A 17,505-nucleotide genomic window follows, 5' to 3' on the forward strand; every position below is an offset into this window, starting at 1 on the left:
CCTGAATTCCTAGGTGTAGCTGGAACATGCGGGTACGAGCAAGAAGTAGTCTAGTTGTTTATAACATCTAGCGAAAGAATGCGGGGAAATCTAGCGAGCATGTATGCGAATTAGATATTCTCCATACCTGTTTATAAAATTTACCTCGACTTTAACACACAAACTTTCACGAAACAAAATTTAGTGTGACATTCTCGATGCGGTGAGGCCTAAGTTTAACTGGCATGCGGCTGCATCCGCGGAGAAGTTCCAATTGACGTTTACAAAACTGAGAACTACAAGCGAGTTCAACATCATCCTGCCGGTGCCCCTACGTGATCAGTTGGGAGGCTCGGTTTATTTGGGATTCTAGAGGATATAGCATTTGTGGATAGGAGGTATAAAGAAAAAACGAAAGAGGATGGCGGAGGCGTAATTGTCTTTTTTTCGGGCTTTGTTACCTTATGAAGTGCTTTGGCGGTTGTGGTTCGGATACGTATCGATACCCATGTGGTACACGGTCATGTCGACACTGTTGACCAAGGGTCAGTTGTTGCTGTACAGCCAATGCCACAATTCAAATGTCGAAATATACCAGCCCTGTTTCTTGCAACGATTGTCAAAGAGTGCCTGAATTCTTGCGTATATGAACTCTGGCCCCGCTTTGGAAACGTTCGAAACCACACTTACCAAGCTGTCAACTCCCTGGATAGATACGGACAGCCCACGTCGAATAATCTGGTGAGCAGCTCTGAAATATGCAATCTGGTTCGCCATAACTAACCATGCTGGTCCTATTGGTTATTTCTGATTCAAGACAACAAAAATGGCAAAAATTGTCAACATGGAAAAAATCCAGAGTGCCATCGGATATATCTTCAGGTCCAATACCCTAGCAGTAGAGGCCCTCGAGTCTACAGGCCACGCGCGAATCGTCTCCGGCAAAGCAGATGGTCACAAACGATTAGCTTTGCTGGGAAATGCAGTTCTGGGACTGGTACAGCTTGATCGGTGGTATCGGACCCAACAGAGCAGGGGTAGTATACTAGCTGCGAATACAGGGTTTAACGTTCTTTTGATAAATTCTTACCATCGCTAACATCATGACCTTAGAGATCGCAGATCTCCTGCTTAAAAAACATGCAACCAATCGAAGATTACAAGAATGCGCGGATCGGTTAGGGATAACGAGCGAAATTCTTGTAGCCCCAGAGCAGGCGTATCTGCATCTACAAGGTGGGCAGATAGGCAGGGTAACTTCGGCTTCGGCTATAGAGGCTTTGTTGGGAGCCGTTTGGCTAGATTCGAATAGGGATTTCGAACAGGTCAAAAAGGTTGCTTGTAAACTGGGGGTGGTGGATAATGAATCTTAGGACTCGAAGGGAACGGAATTAAGGCCTGTAAGTTGAACCTAGATAAATACGAAGAGCTGGAAGCACCAAGACATGCATTTCGTATGCAAAGGAACTAACCCTTCTTCTCTAAGCATATTTCTGGGAACATACCCGGTCTTTTACACCGGAAGACCTTTGGTGTGTAAAACTGTGAGGTTAACAGGAAATAAGTTTATATATAGACTTACGGCTAGTCGACGGGGTGGCTCACCCGACCAAATGCAACCTCCCCGAATGCACTTGCGGATATGTTTACAAACATGTTTCGAGAGAACTAAGAGCCGAGTATCAAGATTGCAATCCAAATATCTGCCAATCCCAGTGTAACGGAACTGGAAATCTCTCCCAGACAGGCTAGATCTGTCCAACCTTAGAGGAATACCATCGAGGAAGAAATAGAAATATTAGAATGCAGAGAGTCCTGTGATAACGCCGGTGGTTCGATTTCGAATTTTATTTTTTATTTTTTTTCCCTTTCCTTCTCATCCTCCTTCTGCTTGGTGAGGGTTCTATTTATAACAAGCGAAACGTGCAGCTTCCATGTCTCTGTCGTGTGGACATGGGTATTGTGACCAGTTGTCCAGCTGTAACGATAATACCGTCCCTCGTCCTGCAAATCCGTTTGGGTATTTCTTCAAATTTTCTCTGAACGAACAATTATACTAGAACTATCGCGTCGTCGCGATAGCGACGGTCAAGTAATTACCTATATTGATGAATTGATTTGGGACCGCATCCGCGCGGCTCTTTGGAAAGAACGGTGGGGAGAGGTCTTGAGAAAAACGGGCTGAAATTTGAAACTGGGGTATATGTTCCTGATAGCGACGGGCATAGCCACTTTCGCGGTGGGCTCCCTTAGTGCCCTCCTGCAGGCCATGCAAAAACACCGCGCGATTGCAACCCCGACTCTACGCTTTTGTTCGTCTCCTTTTTCCCTCTAATTTTTTTATTTCTTTTTTATTCTGAAGTCTTCATTTTTTTTTTATCTTATAGAATCCATGAGGATGTTAATTGTAATTTTGATTTTTCCAGGAGACGAGGGTTTGTAATTTTTCATCTTCATTCTGTAACTTTTTGTCGTCAGATTCAAACTGTCGATCGGATCGGGACTCGGCAGCACTGGAAAAAAGATCTTGAACAGGCTCGCTTACCCAAATTGGCCTGCATCTTGGCCTGGTCATTGTTGTTCAGAAAGGTAAGCAAATCCACCATCATCATCATTCACCACCTGCATCATCACACCACCACCATCATACATCGCCATCAATCGCTTCCCTGGATATATCGCATCTTGATGCTTCTCGTGGCCCATTCGAATACGTATACAGTACGGGGTAGACTCCAAAAGTCTTCGATTCCACCAGCCAGGTTTCGAATTCGAACGTTTCGGCTGCGGTGTGAAGAGGCCCCCACCACGCCCGCCATCACCATCGAACAATTCCCTCTTTCGGTCGCTCTTGGTTGAGAGAGGGTTCGACCTTGAGAGACACACACAGAGGAAAAGAGAGAGAGGATGCGAATTGCTTAGCGACGGGTGTTCCTGCACGGTTACATACATACCAGCCGCACAGCGGTTGCACTTTCAATCGTTGCCATTTGCACTTTCAATCCTTTTGCCAATTGCCGATTGGCAGTCTGACGAGCAATGTGCAAAGGGGATTGATTTCTAATAATACGCTTCATACGCATCCATACGTATACCCACTCTCTCCGGCATCCTGGTCTCTCGAGGTTTTCTCTGTCGCTGCCATTTATTTCTGTCTTGCCAATTTCGTGCGCTTCTTTCGCCAGCTCTCTCTCGTCGCTAGTAATATTAATGACTATGCCCAGCCAGTCCTGTCGAAACACGAGCGAATGCCATCAACAACCTATCGCTAACCCGCTCGGTTGCTTTCTTCGATAGATTGCTTTCAAACCTCCCAATCTCTCCGTTCATCGTATTCTTTCATCTATAACCATCCGAGTCCCGAATATATCGGGGGGGGTTTTTTTGGACCCTAACTTCTACGTCAGACGAGGCGGTCGTTCGCAGACCACCCTGGGAACCTGTTTGTTCGACACTCTTCCAGAACGAAACACACCCATCTCGACTTTTGTCCCACCCGATACCCAATCGATAGTGGCGGAATCGATATCGAGCAATGAGACGAACTTCATAACCTCCCTTCCAAAATGATAGCTGTCGCTGCTTGATTGATCGATCCCGTCTTGTTTCTTTAAATTATTTTCGACTTTTTTTTTTCTTTTTCTTTTTTTTTCTAACGCCATTCATTCACCTAGCTTTGTTGGCCATTAATCGTCCTAAATCTCTCGGACAACCCTTTGCCACATACACATATCTAAAATGAAGCGACGGCGGATCGACATCTCGAATTTTATACCCATGGGGCTCATAACAGTCTATTTCCTGTTATTTGTTGGTTTGGCGGGCATTTCAAATGCCGTCCAGGTTCCTTTCCAGGATTGTCTACGAAGTTCCCCCCGGGCGCTACACACTTTCGACCCTTTAGCGTTGATGCGAAGTTTGGAGACGAGGAAGATGGGTATCCATTGACGATTGAGGTTCACGGAAACCATACAGGGCCGGGTCAGGTTATTAGGAATTTTGACGAGAGGCAGAATGCTCTGAGTATGCTAATTAATGTCCATTTTTCATTTCGCCATCTTCGTTATCAAAGCCGCTAACTGTTGGATACAGCGACGCTACGACAAAAGATCAATGTCCTCTCGTATACCCCTCTGGTCGACAATGTCGCCTTCTGCAAATCACTTGCCGAGGGAACAACCTGCGATGTCTTTCCTAAACCCGATGCGTAGGCCTCCCGTCGCCGAGCGTTTAATATTCGATGCTAATAAATCCTTTATCATAGCGGTTCCGATTTCCAACAACTTCCCGGTTTCGTTACGACCCGCAACCTCTCCAGCTCATATGCCTTCAGCTCTCTCATAAACACTTATCGTATTATTCCAGCCGACAATGAAAGGATCGATATTGGGTGCATCCAGGCGACCATCACTCCGAGGCTCGGCAGTGCCATTTCCAACCTCTTGACCTTCATCCCTCTCGGTATTGTTGTTATGACCGGAATCGCCACGATAGTCGCCGCGATATTCAACCCCTGGAATGGAACAAAAGACGTCTTCCAATGGAGCAGCAATTATCGTAGGGATTTGGACATGCTGCGACTGGTTACACCTGGGTTTGCGGATTGTTTACAGTACCTACAGTTTGTGGTTCTTACCGGGGCACTGTCGCTAAACTACCCGGGATTCTATCAACCTGTGGTGGCGAATGCAGCGTGGTCGATTTTGATGTTCAATTTTTCGTTGGTGAGCCAGGAGGCGACGCAGAATCCGGTTGATAATATATATTTTACGAACCACAAGCATGGCCTGGGTCGGCTTACACAGCTTGTCGGGCAGGGTGATCCGTCGGATGCATGGGCTGGGTTTATGGTCATCTTTTCCGGAATTATCGGAGCTACTGTCCTAATCGTGGTGGCCATTGCCGTCGCCAGATGGGTCATGAAGCGGATCAAGCTGCACGAGAGTGGTGACTTACGAGCTAAGAATATTCCTTTTCTCGGAGGACTTTTGGTTAGGGTGGTCTACAACTACCTCCTGCTGCCTATATTATCCCTCAGCGCCTACCAGCTTATTTTAGCAGGAAGCAGTCCTTTGTCTGTGGATATTGTATCTGGGATTGTGTTTGCTGCGGTGGTTGTGGCGGCTATTTTCCTCGTGAGAAGGATCAGTACTTATAAACCCAGGTCTCCGCTCTACGACGACCTTCCAACTTTACTCTTCTACGGACCGCTTTACAATACTTACGATGAAGCGGCAACCTTGTTTTGTATCGTCTATTTGGGGATCAGCCTTGTTCGAGGGGCATCTTTCGGATTCCTTCAACCATCCGGGATCGCACAGTTGACATTGCTCGCTAGTTGCGAGATTGTTCAGATACTAACCCTTAACGCCTTCCGACCTTACTCGTCGAAGACTTCGATGAACATCTACCACAGCTGCTTTAGCGTCATCCGGCTTATCTCAGTACTGTTCCAAGTTGCTTTCGTACCGAGCCTTGAGGTTGACGATGCCGTGAGGGGGTGGATTGGTTATGTGATTTTGATCTTGCATGGGGTGGTTTTAGTCTTCGGATTCTTCATGAATGCGCTGCAAACTTTGGCAGAAGTTGCGGCGAGAATCGCCGGGGCCGGAGAAGGGAGAGATGGTGCCCAGAGAGGTGGATTGTCAAAGGTATTCATATATATAAGTGTCGCTGCAGTTGTCCGGACTGGTGCTAATGGTTTTGGGTTAGGTCTTCGGCTCAAGACAGCTCGCGAGGCGGTCGAATCGCCCCGGTGGGCATAGTCCCGAACTGATAGGTTACCCGGGTGGTGGTTCGAATGTGAACGAGGAGAGGAAAGCGAGCTTGATGACAGGATCTCGCCATGGAGGGTCGATCTCCGGTAGTTCTGCCGTCCTGCTCGGCCAAGCTAACGTTCCGGTCCAACAAGCGGCTTTTGCGCAGACCCCTAGTACGGAATACGCAAGTCCGATTCAAGAGACATCTTCTCAGGGGAGAGGTCACCACCATACCAACAGCGGAAGCACAAGCTTTGGGCCAGCGACACCGCGGCACCTCAGCGGCCAATCTTACTTCGATAACGTCAATTCCCAATCGGCGATGCAGAGCGTGAATGGTAGTTCCCCACGTCTGCCTCAGCAATCTGGACTTGGAAATGCGCTTGCGAATTTAGACTCCAACGGACGGCCGAATGAGGGGCCCTACTACCGACAACCTCGGAAGAACAAACCGCGGAATCATAGTACATCCGGTTCTATGGGTGCTGGTGGGGATTGGGATGCTGCTGGCCCGTCGAGCTTTAAGTATAACGGACCTACGGACTATACGGCGCGAGAGGCACCTGACGGATATTCGAACATTCAATTGAGCGATATGGATGAAAACACTAGGTTCGGTTACTCGAATCCAGCACTTATGACCGTTCCCGCACCGCAACATACGGATTCGATGGGATCAGGAAAGATGCAGGATTACTCGCAGCGAGAGTCGGACTTTTATTATGGGGTTAGAGGACCTGCACTTTCGGCACAGCCATCGAGAAGGTTGAGGACTGGGCCGGCAGATCCGACAAGTACGGTAGCGAGCGCTACCGGATGGCTGAATAAATTTTCGAGATGGACGAAGGGGAAGAATAAGGAGAAGGGATTCCAAGTGGTGCGGTCCGCAAGAGCGCCGCCGCCGATGAGGTCGGCAATAGAGGGTGATGATGGGGATGAGGAAGTTGGAGTTGGAACTGCGGCTGGAAAAGCGCGGCAGTCAATGTCTCAAGAGCCGGCGAGAGATGGTGGGATGCAGTCTAGGGGGGTTGACGATACCTCTTCTAGTGAAGAAGATGTCACAGACTCTGATTTCTCGGAAGACGACGATGGGGTTGGAACGCCAAGGCCCACATCACAGCTATCACCTTTGCCACCTCAGTTGCCGGAAATTCAGACGGGAGATTCATTTGCAGTGCAGTCGAGGGTGAATAGCAGAAAGAGCGCAAAAAGTGTGAAGCCCCGAGTGCCCAGGAAGTCGTCTAAGAGAAAATCCGCGTATTTGGTCCCTACATCTATGTACCATTCTCTGCCACAAACACCGGAACGAGCCCATTCACAACTATACGATCCACCCCTACACGAAAATAGATCTACAACCTCTACTCACCGATTGCCGTTCACGAGGGCAAGTATGGGTCCGTCGGCCTTGGGAGGAGAAGCATCCGAGAATGCGAACCTAGAGGATGGGAATAGCAATTACTCGACTAGTAGTTCTATGCTTATAACACCTGTTATGATCGCGGCCGATGTCGATGCCAGCAGCAGTCGGCCAGCAAGTTTAGGGACTGTAAATCGGTATAAAGTGAGCATGACGAGCACGAATGAGAGGGTGTTCGGGACAGAAAGCCGAGCAGAAGTTGTGGATGAGCACGAGAGGAAAGGGACGTTTTGAAGAATATAGCAACCAACAAAGATAGGAGCCGAGGGGAGACCGAAAGCGACGCGTATACGACGTTTTATAACTTCCTTTTTGGATTACATTGGTTTTAATACGGGAATCCTTTTCGACATACATATTTCCTTTTTTTTTTTTTTTCCCACTGCCGTCTTTATCTTTCGGAACCGAAGCCTGTTCTTTTTGCATTTTGGCGTCGACTTGATGATCCTTTTTACTGTCTCTTTTTTTTTTTTTTCAGTCGGTAGCACATTGTATTCGCTCTACGTCTTTCCAAGGATTCCTAGTTGGCCTGTTTTCACAAAAGCATGCATTGCGCTGCCTGTGCTTTCTATTACTTCTTAATAGCCTCCCTTCTTTTCTTTTTCCGAATCCGCTTCTGAAACTGTATGAATACATGATTACCGGATGCTGGCATATTTCTTTTTATTTCTCGATACATGATTTCCAGGTATACTGTACATATATACACGCTCGAGCTCCAACTAATCAGGAGGAACCCGATAATACATATTAAATTAGACTCTGTTGTTCTCCACGTTTTACTTAATATGTGGGGCCTAACGATACTTGATTCGGATTCGGTTCTAAGCGCCAGTCGACGATAGCCGTCGGCATCCTCCCACTTCCTCTCTTTCTGGGTGTCATGGGTGTGGGGTCCTTTAAATAGCGAACACCTCGCCGCTAAACTTAACTTGAGCTCAAACTTTGAGCTTCTTCCTTCCAATTGACAATCGAACAGGTTTCGCGCACACGACACCGGTCCATCGAATCGTTTGCAAGATGTTTTCGTATCTCCAGCATCGAAAGAATTGGTACGTCACATCTGGCTCTTTTGGTTCTCTCAGGTTGCCCATGACCCTTGTACGGTCTCGTTAGCTATCCGGACCCATGTCTGCGGACCTGGGCGAGGCTTGCTAGCTTTCGAGATACCACACAGTCCAACACACTTGTGCTAACACCCCTCATCCGATAACAATTATAGCAAAATCAAGCAGCAAGACCGTGCAAATCGGATTGCTTCCTTACCGGCCTACTACTCCACCCCTCTTACCACCCAAGACCGTTCCATCCTCTCCACACCAATCGGCACGCTTGCCTCCAACATCCGTAGTAAAGAATGGGCCCCCATCGACGTCCTCAGAGCCTATGGCAAGAAGTCAATTCTAGCCCACGAGGCTACAAACTGTCTTACCGAAGTCATGATTAAAGAAATGGAAGAATACGTCGAAGGCAAAGAATTCACCGGTCCTCTCGCCGGAGTCCCCATTTCCGTCAAGGATACGGTCGGCATCAAGGGTTTCGACTACTGCATCGGCTACTCCTCATTGGTTAATAAGCCGGCCAAGATAGACTCTCCTCTTACGCGATTACTAAAGGACGCGGGTTGTGTGCCGTATGTTAAGACTAATGTTCCTATTACTTTGCTAAGTTTCGAGAGCACGAATGACGTCTTTGGACGGACGTCGAATCCGCATAATAAGGCTTATAGCCCTGGTGGTAGTACGGGTGGCGAAAGTGCGCTTTTGGCGTATGGAGGGAGTAGGATTGGTATTGGTACTGATGTCGCGGGGAGTGTGAGAGTACCGGCGCATTGGGCTGGTGTTTATACGGTCAGAGCGGCGACGGGGAGATTCATGAAGAGTATGAATGTTAGTATCACTACCCGGTTGGTTATACTGTTAGACATGGTTGAGAGGCTAACGAGGTGTTCTCTCGGGGCGTTTTAGAATACAAGCATGGCAGGCCAAGAGGGCGTCTTGGCGGTATATTCTCCTATGGCCCGTACGAATGAGGATTTGATTTACTTCTGGCGCAGTTATTTGGCCATGAAGCCTTGGAATTACGATCATCATACGCATCCTATCCCCTGGCGCGAAGAGGAATTCGAAGCTGGTCGATCTGGAAAGCTCAAGTATGCCGTTCTTCGTGACGATGGTGTTGTGACTCCGGCACCTGCTTGTGCACGAGCGCTCGATAGCGTTGTGGATGTGCTCCGAGAATCCGGCGAGGAAGTCGTTGAGTTGGATCCTAAGGATGTCCCTAGCCCGTACGAGGGACTCAAGTTGGCGAGTATTCTGCTCAACAACGATGGAGGGAAGACCTACGAGTCCTTCTTTACTTCTTACTTTGAATACAACGATGCCGGGGTAGCGAATATGTCGACGTGGTTTAAGATGCCTTGGTTGTTTAAGAAATTTTATGTCTGGTGGGTTAGGTATATCCAAGGTGATGAGTTGTGGGCCGGACTTGTGGACACACATTGGAGGGAGCAGACTACGGTGGAACAGTGGAAGCTTGTTAGCCATCGGGAGGATTATAGGTATAGGTGGCACAAGATGCTGAATGACTTGGGGATTGATGTGCTGTTGACGGTGCCGAATGCTACGCCGGCGGTACCGGAGGATGGGATGGCTACTGCGGTTTCGAGCTGCGGTTATACATTTTTGTTTAATTTGGTGAGTGGGCTTTCTTTGATCTTTAAGCTTCCAGATGGGTGGTCTTTAGCTAATGGCCTAATGGTGGGATAGCTGGACTACTCTGCTGGTGTTCTACCGGTTACAAAGGTCGATGCGGCTAAGGATGCGTTGCCGGCTACATTTAATATTAAGAAGTTGAACAAGATTGCCAGGGGGGCATACGTTCACTACGATGCGGAGAAGATGGCTGGATTGCCAGTTGGTGTGCAGATTGTTGGTAAAAGGTTGGACGAAGAGAAGGTTCTTGGTGTCATGGAGAGGGTTGAGGCTTTGCTAGAGAAGAAGGGAGAGAAGTACGAGCTTTTGGAAGTTGATTAAGTGGTTCACGCGTATATCTGCTACCCGGTAGGAGATGGCTTTTTTTTTTTTTTGCAGTTGGAACTTACGATACTCTTGTGTATTTGAAGACTTCGGACACTAGAAGTATAAACTTTTTTAAACTGCTTATAATGGTCGTTGGAGTTTTTCTTCCCTCGAGCCTTTATATACGGTTAGTCATGGCTTGTGTAGCTCAAAGTTCGTCGGTTGCTCTTCCGGCAGGGTGTGTTCTCTCGCCCTTACCCTGTACCTTCAACGCTTCCTCGGCGCCTTCGGAGACCTCGTTGAACCGTAGTGCGGCGATATCGTGGCTTTCTACTGGGATTGAGAATTCCTTTTCATATATACCCTATGCGTATAAATATAGCTTAGCAGGGACATCCATATCACTTTCTCTCTCCTGCATGGGGAAACGAGGCTTACGATATCTTCACCGCTCCACATGTCGTGGACGATGTATTTCTTTGTGGAGTCTAAACCGGGAACTTCGTCGAATACCGCAGTTTTTGTAACGGTTTTTTCGAGAGTGTTGAGCATGAAGACGTGTAGACCTGCGGTGGAGTTTCCGGAGTAGTATTCTGCCGGATGGGTTTGGTTCCTACGTATTAGTTGGGTCAGCATATATCACCGAGTATGTTATGTAACAGTAATTCTTCTGGAAATTTACCAAGTCCAATCCGCATTGACCCCCCACTTATACGGCCAAGCCGGTCCCCCAAAACTTTCATCCTGATTAAACGCAATCAACTCTTTATTTTTAAATACTACCAGTGTCTCCGGCGATATTTTGTCGAGTGGGGTACCGATTAATAATGGAGATTTTAGGATTGCCCAGAGAGCAAAATGGGAGCGGTCCTCGGCGGGTGTGAGGCCGTTGCCGACTTCTAGCATATCCATGTCTGCGTGGCCCCAGAAGTCGGTTTGGGAGAGGTGGAAGAGGGCGTGGTTTAAGATCGGCACTGGGTTGGTGTTAATTTGGGTGGTTAATGGGTAGTTTGCGGTCGGGGGTGACTTACTGACGCCCCAGGCTATGTGGTCTTTGTGGCCGGTCCATTCTATGGTTTTATGGGTAATCGGTTAGGGAAACAGATCTCATCCTCGGCCTAACCTATTACTTACGGGGTAGTATATCACCCCAACTGTTTATTCATTAGCTCATACGCCCTTCAATCTATATATTTGATGACGGTCTACTCACATCCTCCAACTCTGCGCCGTCTCATTCCCCCACTTTTCAACGTGAGCGTGGCCCCAATTGCACATTCCGAATTGTATTATTCTGTCTTGCTTTTTAAGGGCGTCACGCATGGTACGGTAGCGTTGGGCGGAACGGGAGGTTGAGAAGTCATAGGATTCTGGGGCGTGGATTTTGTTGCCGCTGTTGTGGGAATGTTAGTATGGATTGATTTTTTGGTTGTTATCTTAAAGGTGGATGTGGTGTATATACTCATGGCTAGTATTCCACCACTCTGGGGCCCAGGGGTATTCGTCTTCTTCTTCGTCGGGGATGAAGCTTGTTCGCGAGGTTAGAGGTTGTGATATTGATTTGCATCAGTCACGGGTGGCATACCAATTGTCGTATTTTAAATCTTTGCGGGAAAACCATTAGATATGTATTATCCGCCATTCAAATGGTAACTTGGGACTTACAATCGACCCCCCAATCTGCAAATGTCTTTGCATCGATTTCTTCGTCTTCATCATATTAGAAACGATTCTAGATTTTCGATTCGCAGTTGATACAATTTCAAATACTTACAATCCATACTTCCGGGGTAACTGGCACATGTTTTCGTGCCCCTATCGGAGTATATACCCAATTTTAATCCCAATCCGTGGACTTTATCCGCCAACCCCGAGATTCCGTCTGGAAATTTCTTAGTGTCGACAATAATCCGTTTTGTCTCCGGGTCTCGCCAGAGTTCTTTGTCCGACCATCCGTCTATAGTTTTGGGCCAATAAAATCACAAAAATTAACTTACTTTTCCTTATTGAGAACTATTGCATGACTGGAAATATGTATTATGTATTTTAGGGGTCTTACCATCGATGTTGACATACGTATAGCCTAGGTCTTTTAATCCTAAGTCGACGAGTTGTTGCGCTGCGGTTAGAAACTTTTCTTCGTTGATGTGTTCGTTGAAGCAGTTCCAGGAATTGAAGCCCATGGCCGGGAGGCGGCCTTCGGTTGTCGATTCTAGTCGGAGGGAGATTGTGAAGGGGGTTGAGAGGAGGAGGGCGAGGAGGGGGGAGAGCAGCGTTGAACGCATGGTTGCAGCCGTGGAAGAGGATTGTTGGATTTTGCGTGTTGTATACGGGTGGCTTCAGCGGAACGGGATGAAAAAGCTGAAGCTTCAGAATCTTGAAAGCAAAAAAGACGGTAGGCTTATATTAGAAGCCCGTGGCTAGTTTACAAATATTTGTTTCGATCAATTGGCTCGAGCTTACCCTTCTAGTGGGGTATTCTGCTAGAAATTACTGGAGCTTCTTTTTGATATTTGTAGCTTATCCATGTTCGAAATGTGGGTATCTTGGGACGCTCGGTACCAGTCCTGCCGAATGCATGCAAGGAGATATTCCGAGCCAACCGTAATGCATTGGCTAAGTAAGGTATTTTAGTTTGCAAAAAAGGAGAATATTTATCCGTGTCTTTTTGTTTAGTTTTTCATGGTCGGATGTTAATGTGCAGCTGTGGTTACGCGCTATGCGGTTGCCGGTTGGCGGATCGAGTGAACTGGTAGCAATTTTAGCCTAAAGCAAGTCGCTCCTGTGGACTGCGTGCAGCTTGGAGCTTGGGGTGCTAACCATGTAGGTAGCAGTTTGTAACCAAACTGTGCAATCTGGGGTGCTAGATCCCTACGAGACTGCTGGATCCCCGTGAATTCATGAAACGACAATACACCACGTTCTCACTGATCCGTTCCGCCGCACGAAGATCTCGGTGGTTTATAATCCCGTTGTGGGCCTAACATGATGGTGCATTGGTTCGGAGGCGTTCGGTTAGCCTTTTCTAGCATTGCAAGGGGCGACGCTAGCTAGCAATTTACAAAGGATCAATAGGATCTTCAGAAGAATTATGGTGATCCACTTTAAAATGCATCAAAAAATTTATATTGAATTTTTTTGAGAGCAAGTCTACAGTGATGAGGAGAACCTAGTAATACGCAAACTAATAAGAAAGTGAGAATGAAAAAGAGGGGATCTATCTAGCTGTGAGATTAACAAAAGGGAGGTAGGGGGTTTATAGAGTATCCGTCTCATGTACTCTTTACGTCCTCTACGACCGGCTCGCCCCCGTCTACGGATTTCTCCTCGTCCGGGAAGAATCTCCTCATGAATAACTTGATATAAAATATGGTTTCCATCGTACCGACTATGCTTAACGCAACGATGACGACGATTTTAACCGTTCGCGAAGCTCCAAGGTCCTTCCAGTTTATCTTTGGCATCTCATGACTAACTTCTTGGCCGTGATTCGGATTCGGATTCGGATTCGGATTCGGATTCGGGCTGGGGCTCGGCTTCTGCGTGCTGAATGCTCTCTGAGGGATTTGAACCGTCGGCTTGAGCATGTGAATAAGAGAGAGCGGAGCAGTCGGCCTCCGTAGTGTGGGGGATGTGGGGAGAGCCGAGATGCGGGGTCGTAGCCGAAGTGGCCTGATGGTCTTGAGGAGGCTAGCCATGTGGTTATAGCTGCTTCTTTCTATTATACTCTATTATATGGTCTATTAACTACGGATTTATACACCTGTGGCTGGGGTTTCGCAATTTTGAGGCGGGCCGGCTTTGAACTCTTACTTTCCTTGGAACAAGTGAGTTTTGTTGGATATTTTGTGTTGGGCTCAACGGCTGCAAGAACGGGAGAATGGGACGGCCCATTTTATATTCCCCAACGCGGTGCTTAGACGAGGGGTCAGCGGACGCCGCGGACAGCGTTCTACACGGTATCATGAGAATGACTATTTCAAAGGGCAGATTTATATATATATGACCTCAAGCTGATGTACATAAGCGCATCGTATACATCCGCAAGCAGTAGGTACACTACAAGACCCAAAGGATGGGTGGATGTCCGCCTCGAAATGATTTTAATGACCGTTTGTGTTGCAGATGTCCTCAGCACGACCGTGAGCCGAGGCACAGGATCTGGGTTCAACAACTGGTATTAGTTCGTCAGCTCGCATTAGTAATACATCCTGTTAACTCCACATCCCCGGTCATCCCGGGCATCGATTCTTTTCCAAGATGGAAAACTGATTCGAACTGGGAGCGCAGCGGAGAGAATAAGCCCCCGACTCCTACAAACCCCATTTCGACATTGAATTGATTATTATTATGTCAGCATAGCTTAGCCGACTGTAATTCAGCTGCTCAGTCGCGAGGAAAACGATTAATCCTTTCCTTGGAATAATTTATTGTCTCCTAGCTCCTGAACAATTGCACCTTTTCCTACGATTGCTAGCTTTTTTTTTTATTTTATTTTATTTATTTTTTGTTTCTGGAGTCATCGGTCAATAGCGATACTAGTAGTCATATCCCGTCTTTCTCCACGGTCGAGCGAATCATGGCGATTGAACGCGAGCGGACACAGTCTGGTGGGATTACGAAGAAGAAGTCGACGACTAGTCGCATCAAAGTTCCTGCGTGCATGTCATGCCATTCAAGGTACGGCCTTGCAGTCCATATTCTGTAGATTTAGCATTTATGCTGACCGCCGTGGGGGTTCAAGAAAAATTAAAGTAAATTCCTATAGATCTATCCTTCGTATATCATATCTCCGTTCGCCCTTCTGACCATTTCATATGAATAGTGCGATAGAACTCGACCCTGCCAGAATTGCGTCCGATATGGAGTCGACTGTACTTCTGCTGAGGATGATATCGCATATCCTTCAAGTTCTACGGTGGAATCGTCCGACCTTCAGGCCCTTAAAGACAGGATCGCACACCTCGAGACACTATTGACGAAACAAGCAACCAACGGAAGCAATGGGGTGTCGATATCTAGCACTACCCCAGCCTTGAGTCCCGATACACCCGTTTCCTCGAGCTCGCGGAGTGAGCCTGCGACACCTTCGACAATTTCGTCTGAGAACAGGGACAAGGTGCGCCAGTCTTAGGCCCTTTGGTAGTAAGAAAATATTACTAAACAATAATATTATGCAGCCTTGTCCACCCAAAACGAGACCAAGTGGCGGCGGATTTGGAGTCTGGGAAATTACGTGGCAACCACAACATATGAGCTACCTGCCTAGCCTCCTAAAGGATGAGCTACCCCCGGTCAAATTCTTTCCTAAAGAAGATGCCCTTCAGTATTTGGCATTATTTGTTCGAGCGACATTTTTGCGAAAGCGCTATACATACCTCGATGAACTCATGGAGACCTTCAATCAAATCTACTCATCACAAGTGGGTAGCGAGGCGCCGACCGTTCCAGCCACGGCCTTGACATTGGGATTATATTTGGCGCTTTTGTCTGGAATGTATCCGGACAGCTTCAAGGCCTTTTCAGCATATCTTATTGTCAAACCAACTTTAAGATTGTTGTGGTCGCAGCTGTCGCTTGAGACTCTGGATACGATCCTGATGGAAGTTTCGTTTTTGACAACAACGGGAAGATTGGATGAAGGTTAGTGAATTACCTCTGTCGAACGCTATTGTCAAATGGCTAACAATCGTTTGTAGGTTATCTTTGTTCGGGTGCCGCTGCTCGAGTTGCGCAAGCTCTAGGGCTCCATGTTTCTAATTCTACTATCTTTCAAAATCTTGATGAGAATGGGATAGATAGGGCGAGAATGATATGGTGGGAAGTTTATGTAAGTTTATGCTGATAACCACAGACCCTGTAGGCTTAACGCTAATGTAATTTTGCCAATAGTGTTATGATCGGTGGTATTCCTTGGCGACTGGCCGCCCCCTGGCTATCAGGGACAAAGTACGTAAAGGCTCTATGGGATTGACTTTTGGTTGGAATTCTCCTAACGGATATTCTCTAGGATTGCAATACCCCCTGGCCTACTTTCACTTACAAACCGAAGAGCGTACAACCTCCTCGGTGGCAACCTGATTTCTGGAAGGCAAAGATCAGGTTAGCTGAAATAACCGGCAAAATCACATCAAAGCTTCAGAAACCTGCTCAGAAGGATCTCCCTTCATTCTACGCTGCGACAAGTAGAAATCCCTTCCGCCCTCCCCCAGAACACATTGGCTCCAAATTAAACGAGGAACTCAATAATCTCGCCAAAGAACTTCCCGCAGACCTTGCGGACCCTGTTGCGCATGCGCCAGCTTTGTATCTCGCCCTCAAGTTCCAAAGCGCGAAGATGATGTTATTCAGGAGCTTCCTCCATCATCAAGATGCTACTATTCGCTTACAGGCGCAAGAGGAGGTGTTTGCATCTGCTCTAACGGTTACCCGCTTATGTTACGAGGGCCAGGATGCCCTTAAGCAATTGACTTGCGGGACTATCTCCATGATTCTTTTGACTTGTGCTGTAGCACTCGCTAGTTACTCAAGGGCACACAAAGGTAAAGAATCGGCCAGAGCACTTGAAGCAAAGGAGGCATTCGATACTCTCAAGGCTAGCTTACGATGTGTCGACCGGGATGATGTGAACGGACCTATTAACAGCTTACATATGAAGAACAGCGAAGCAATGAGGAAGCTCCAAGCGTTCCTTGATCCTTCGACTGTTACTCCAAAACCAACATCTCCAACTACTCAGAAATCTCCGAATTCTACTTCAAATCTGACGGGTTCACTATTCCCAACAGATGCCACCATGCAAATGGATACTACATTTGATAATACCGGATTTAGCGCTTCTCCCGAAAATTTGAATACAATGCCCCCCCCTCAATCTGCGCCGAACTCGATGAATGGCTATAGCTATCTAGGCGATACAACATATAAAGCTACTACGCACAATCTCTCCTCTTGCCAACCGTCAACGGTGGGACAGAATATGAATTCGGTTATGGATTACGACTTCTACAACCCAGAAAACTATAATCCAGAGCTGGAGTTCGGGCACTTGGTAGATCCGTTCTCTGAGGCCTTCTTCGCAGAGTTGATGAGTATGAGTGAACAAAATATGACGCCAGAGGACTGGAGTCGGTTATTGGCATAGTACTAATGAATATATATATTTTTTGTCTGTGTGTACATACATGCACTTTGGGAGTTGAACCTGGCGGCGTTTTATTTCGTATCTTGGAGAAGGCTTTTCGGGGGGGTTGTTTTCCCTTTCTGACTCCTTGATAACTTGCAGCTTGGGTATATGCTCACTGCGGCTATGGCTGAGTTTTTCGTT

The 17,505-nt window shown here is 47.2% G+C and overlaps 6 protein-coding genes across 6 annotated transcripts; 4 read left to right on the forward strand and 2 right to left on the reverse strand.

Annotated features, from left to right (window-relative positions):
* Nucleotides 1–502: 502 nt before the first annotated feature.
* Nucleotides 503–1,527, forward strand: DFL_005071 (uncharacterized protein; the record flags this gene model as incomplete). The annotated part of the gene is made up of 6 exons (XM_067634274.1): nt 503–524; nt 578–720; nt 797–1,016; nt 1,093–1,215; nt 1,353–1,379; nt 1,466–1,527. The coding sequence occupies 6 exons, from the start codon at nt 503–505 to the stop codon at nt 1,525–1,527; spliced, it is 597 nt and encodes a 198-aa protein (XP_067492358.1).
* Nucleotides 1,528–3,811: 2,284 nt separating this feature from the next.
* DFL_005072 (uncharacterized protein) lies at nt 3,812–7,392 on the forward strand (the record flags this gene model as incomplete). The annotated part of the gene is made up of 5 exons (XM_067634275.1): nt 3,812–3,822; nt 3,884–4,002; nt 4,072–4,186; nt 4,244–5,630; nt 5,692–7,392. 5 exons carry the CDS (start codon nt 3,812–3,814, stop codon nt 7,390–7,392), a joined length of 3,333 nt encoding a protein of 1,110 aa, XP_067492359.1.
* Nucleotides 7,393–8,178: 786 nt separating this feature from the next.
* Nucleotides 8,179–10,193, forward strand: DFL_005073 (uncharacterized protein; the record flags this gene model as incomplete). Its single annotated transcript, XM_067634276.1, has 4 exons — nt 8,179–8,210; nt 8,381–9,047; nt 9,126–9,854; nt 9,927–10,193. The coding sequence occupies 4 exons, from the start codon at nt 8,179–8,181 to the stop codon at nt 10,191–10,193; spliced, it is 1,695 nt and encodes a 564-aa protein (XP_067492360.1).
* A 193-nt stretch (nt 10,194–10,386) lies between these two features.
* On the reverse strand, nt 10,387–12,463 carry DFL_005074 (uncharacterized protein; the record flags this gene model as incomplete). The annotated part of the gene is made up of 11 exons (XM_067634277.1): nt 10,387–10,542; nt 10,617–10,791; nt 10,861–11,152; nt 11,210–11,248; nt 11,313–11,332; nt 11,392–11,571; nt 11,641–11,706; nt 11,764–11,782; nt 11,844–11,888; nt 11,953–12,135; nt 12,238–12,463. 11 exons carry the CDS (start codon nt 12,461–12,463, stop codon nt 10,387–10,389), a joined length of 1,401 nt encoding a protein of 466 aa, XP_067492361.1.
* A 987-nt stretch (nt 12,464–13,450) lies between these two features.
* DFL_005075 (uncharacterized protein) lies at nt 13,451–14,072 on the reverse strand (the record flags this gene model as incomplete). The annotated part of the gene is made up of 2 exons (XM_067634278.1): nt 13,451–13,906; nt 13,992–14,072. The coding sequence occupies 2 exons, from the start codon at nt 14,070–14,072 to the stop codon at nt 13,451–13,453; spliced, it is 537 nt and encodes a 178-aa protein (XP_067492362.1).
* A 685-nt stretch (nt 14,073–14,757) lies between these two features.
* Nucleotides 14,758–17,322, forward strand: DFL_005076 (uncharacterized protein; the record flags this gene model as incomplete). Its single annotated transcript, XM_067634279.1, has 7 exons — nt 14,758–14,858; nt 14,923–14,932; nt 15,004–15,297; nt 15,359–15,821; nt 15,878–16,008; nt 16,071–16,127; nt 16,189–17,322. 7 exons carry the CDS (start codon nt 14,758–14,760, stop codon nt 17,320–17,322), a joined length of 2,190 nt encoding a protein of 729 aa, XP_067492363.1.
* Between the last annotated feature and the right edge of the window lie 183 nt (nt 17,323–17,505).

The sequence above is a fragment of the Arthrobotrys flagrans genome, assembly GCF_004000055.1.
Source record: "Arthrobotrys flagrans strain CBS H-5679 chromosome Unknown unitig_0, whole genome shotgun sequence".
Lineage (NCBI taxonomy): Eukaryota > Fungi > Ascomycota > Orbiliomycetes > Orbiliales > Orbiliaceae > Arthrobotrys > Arthrobotrys flagrans.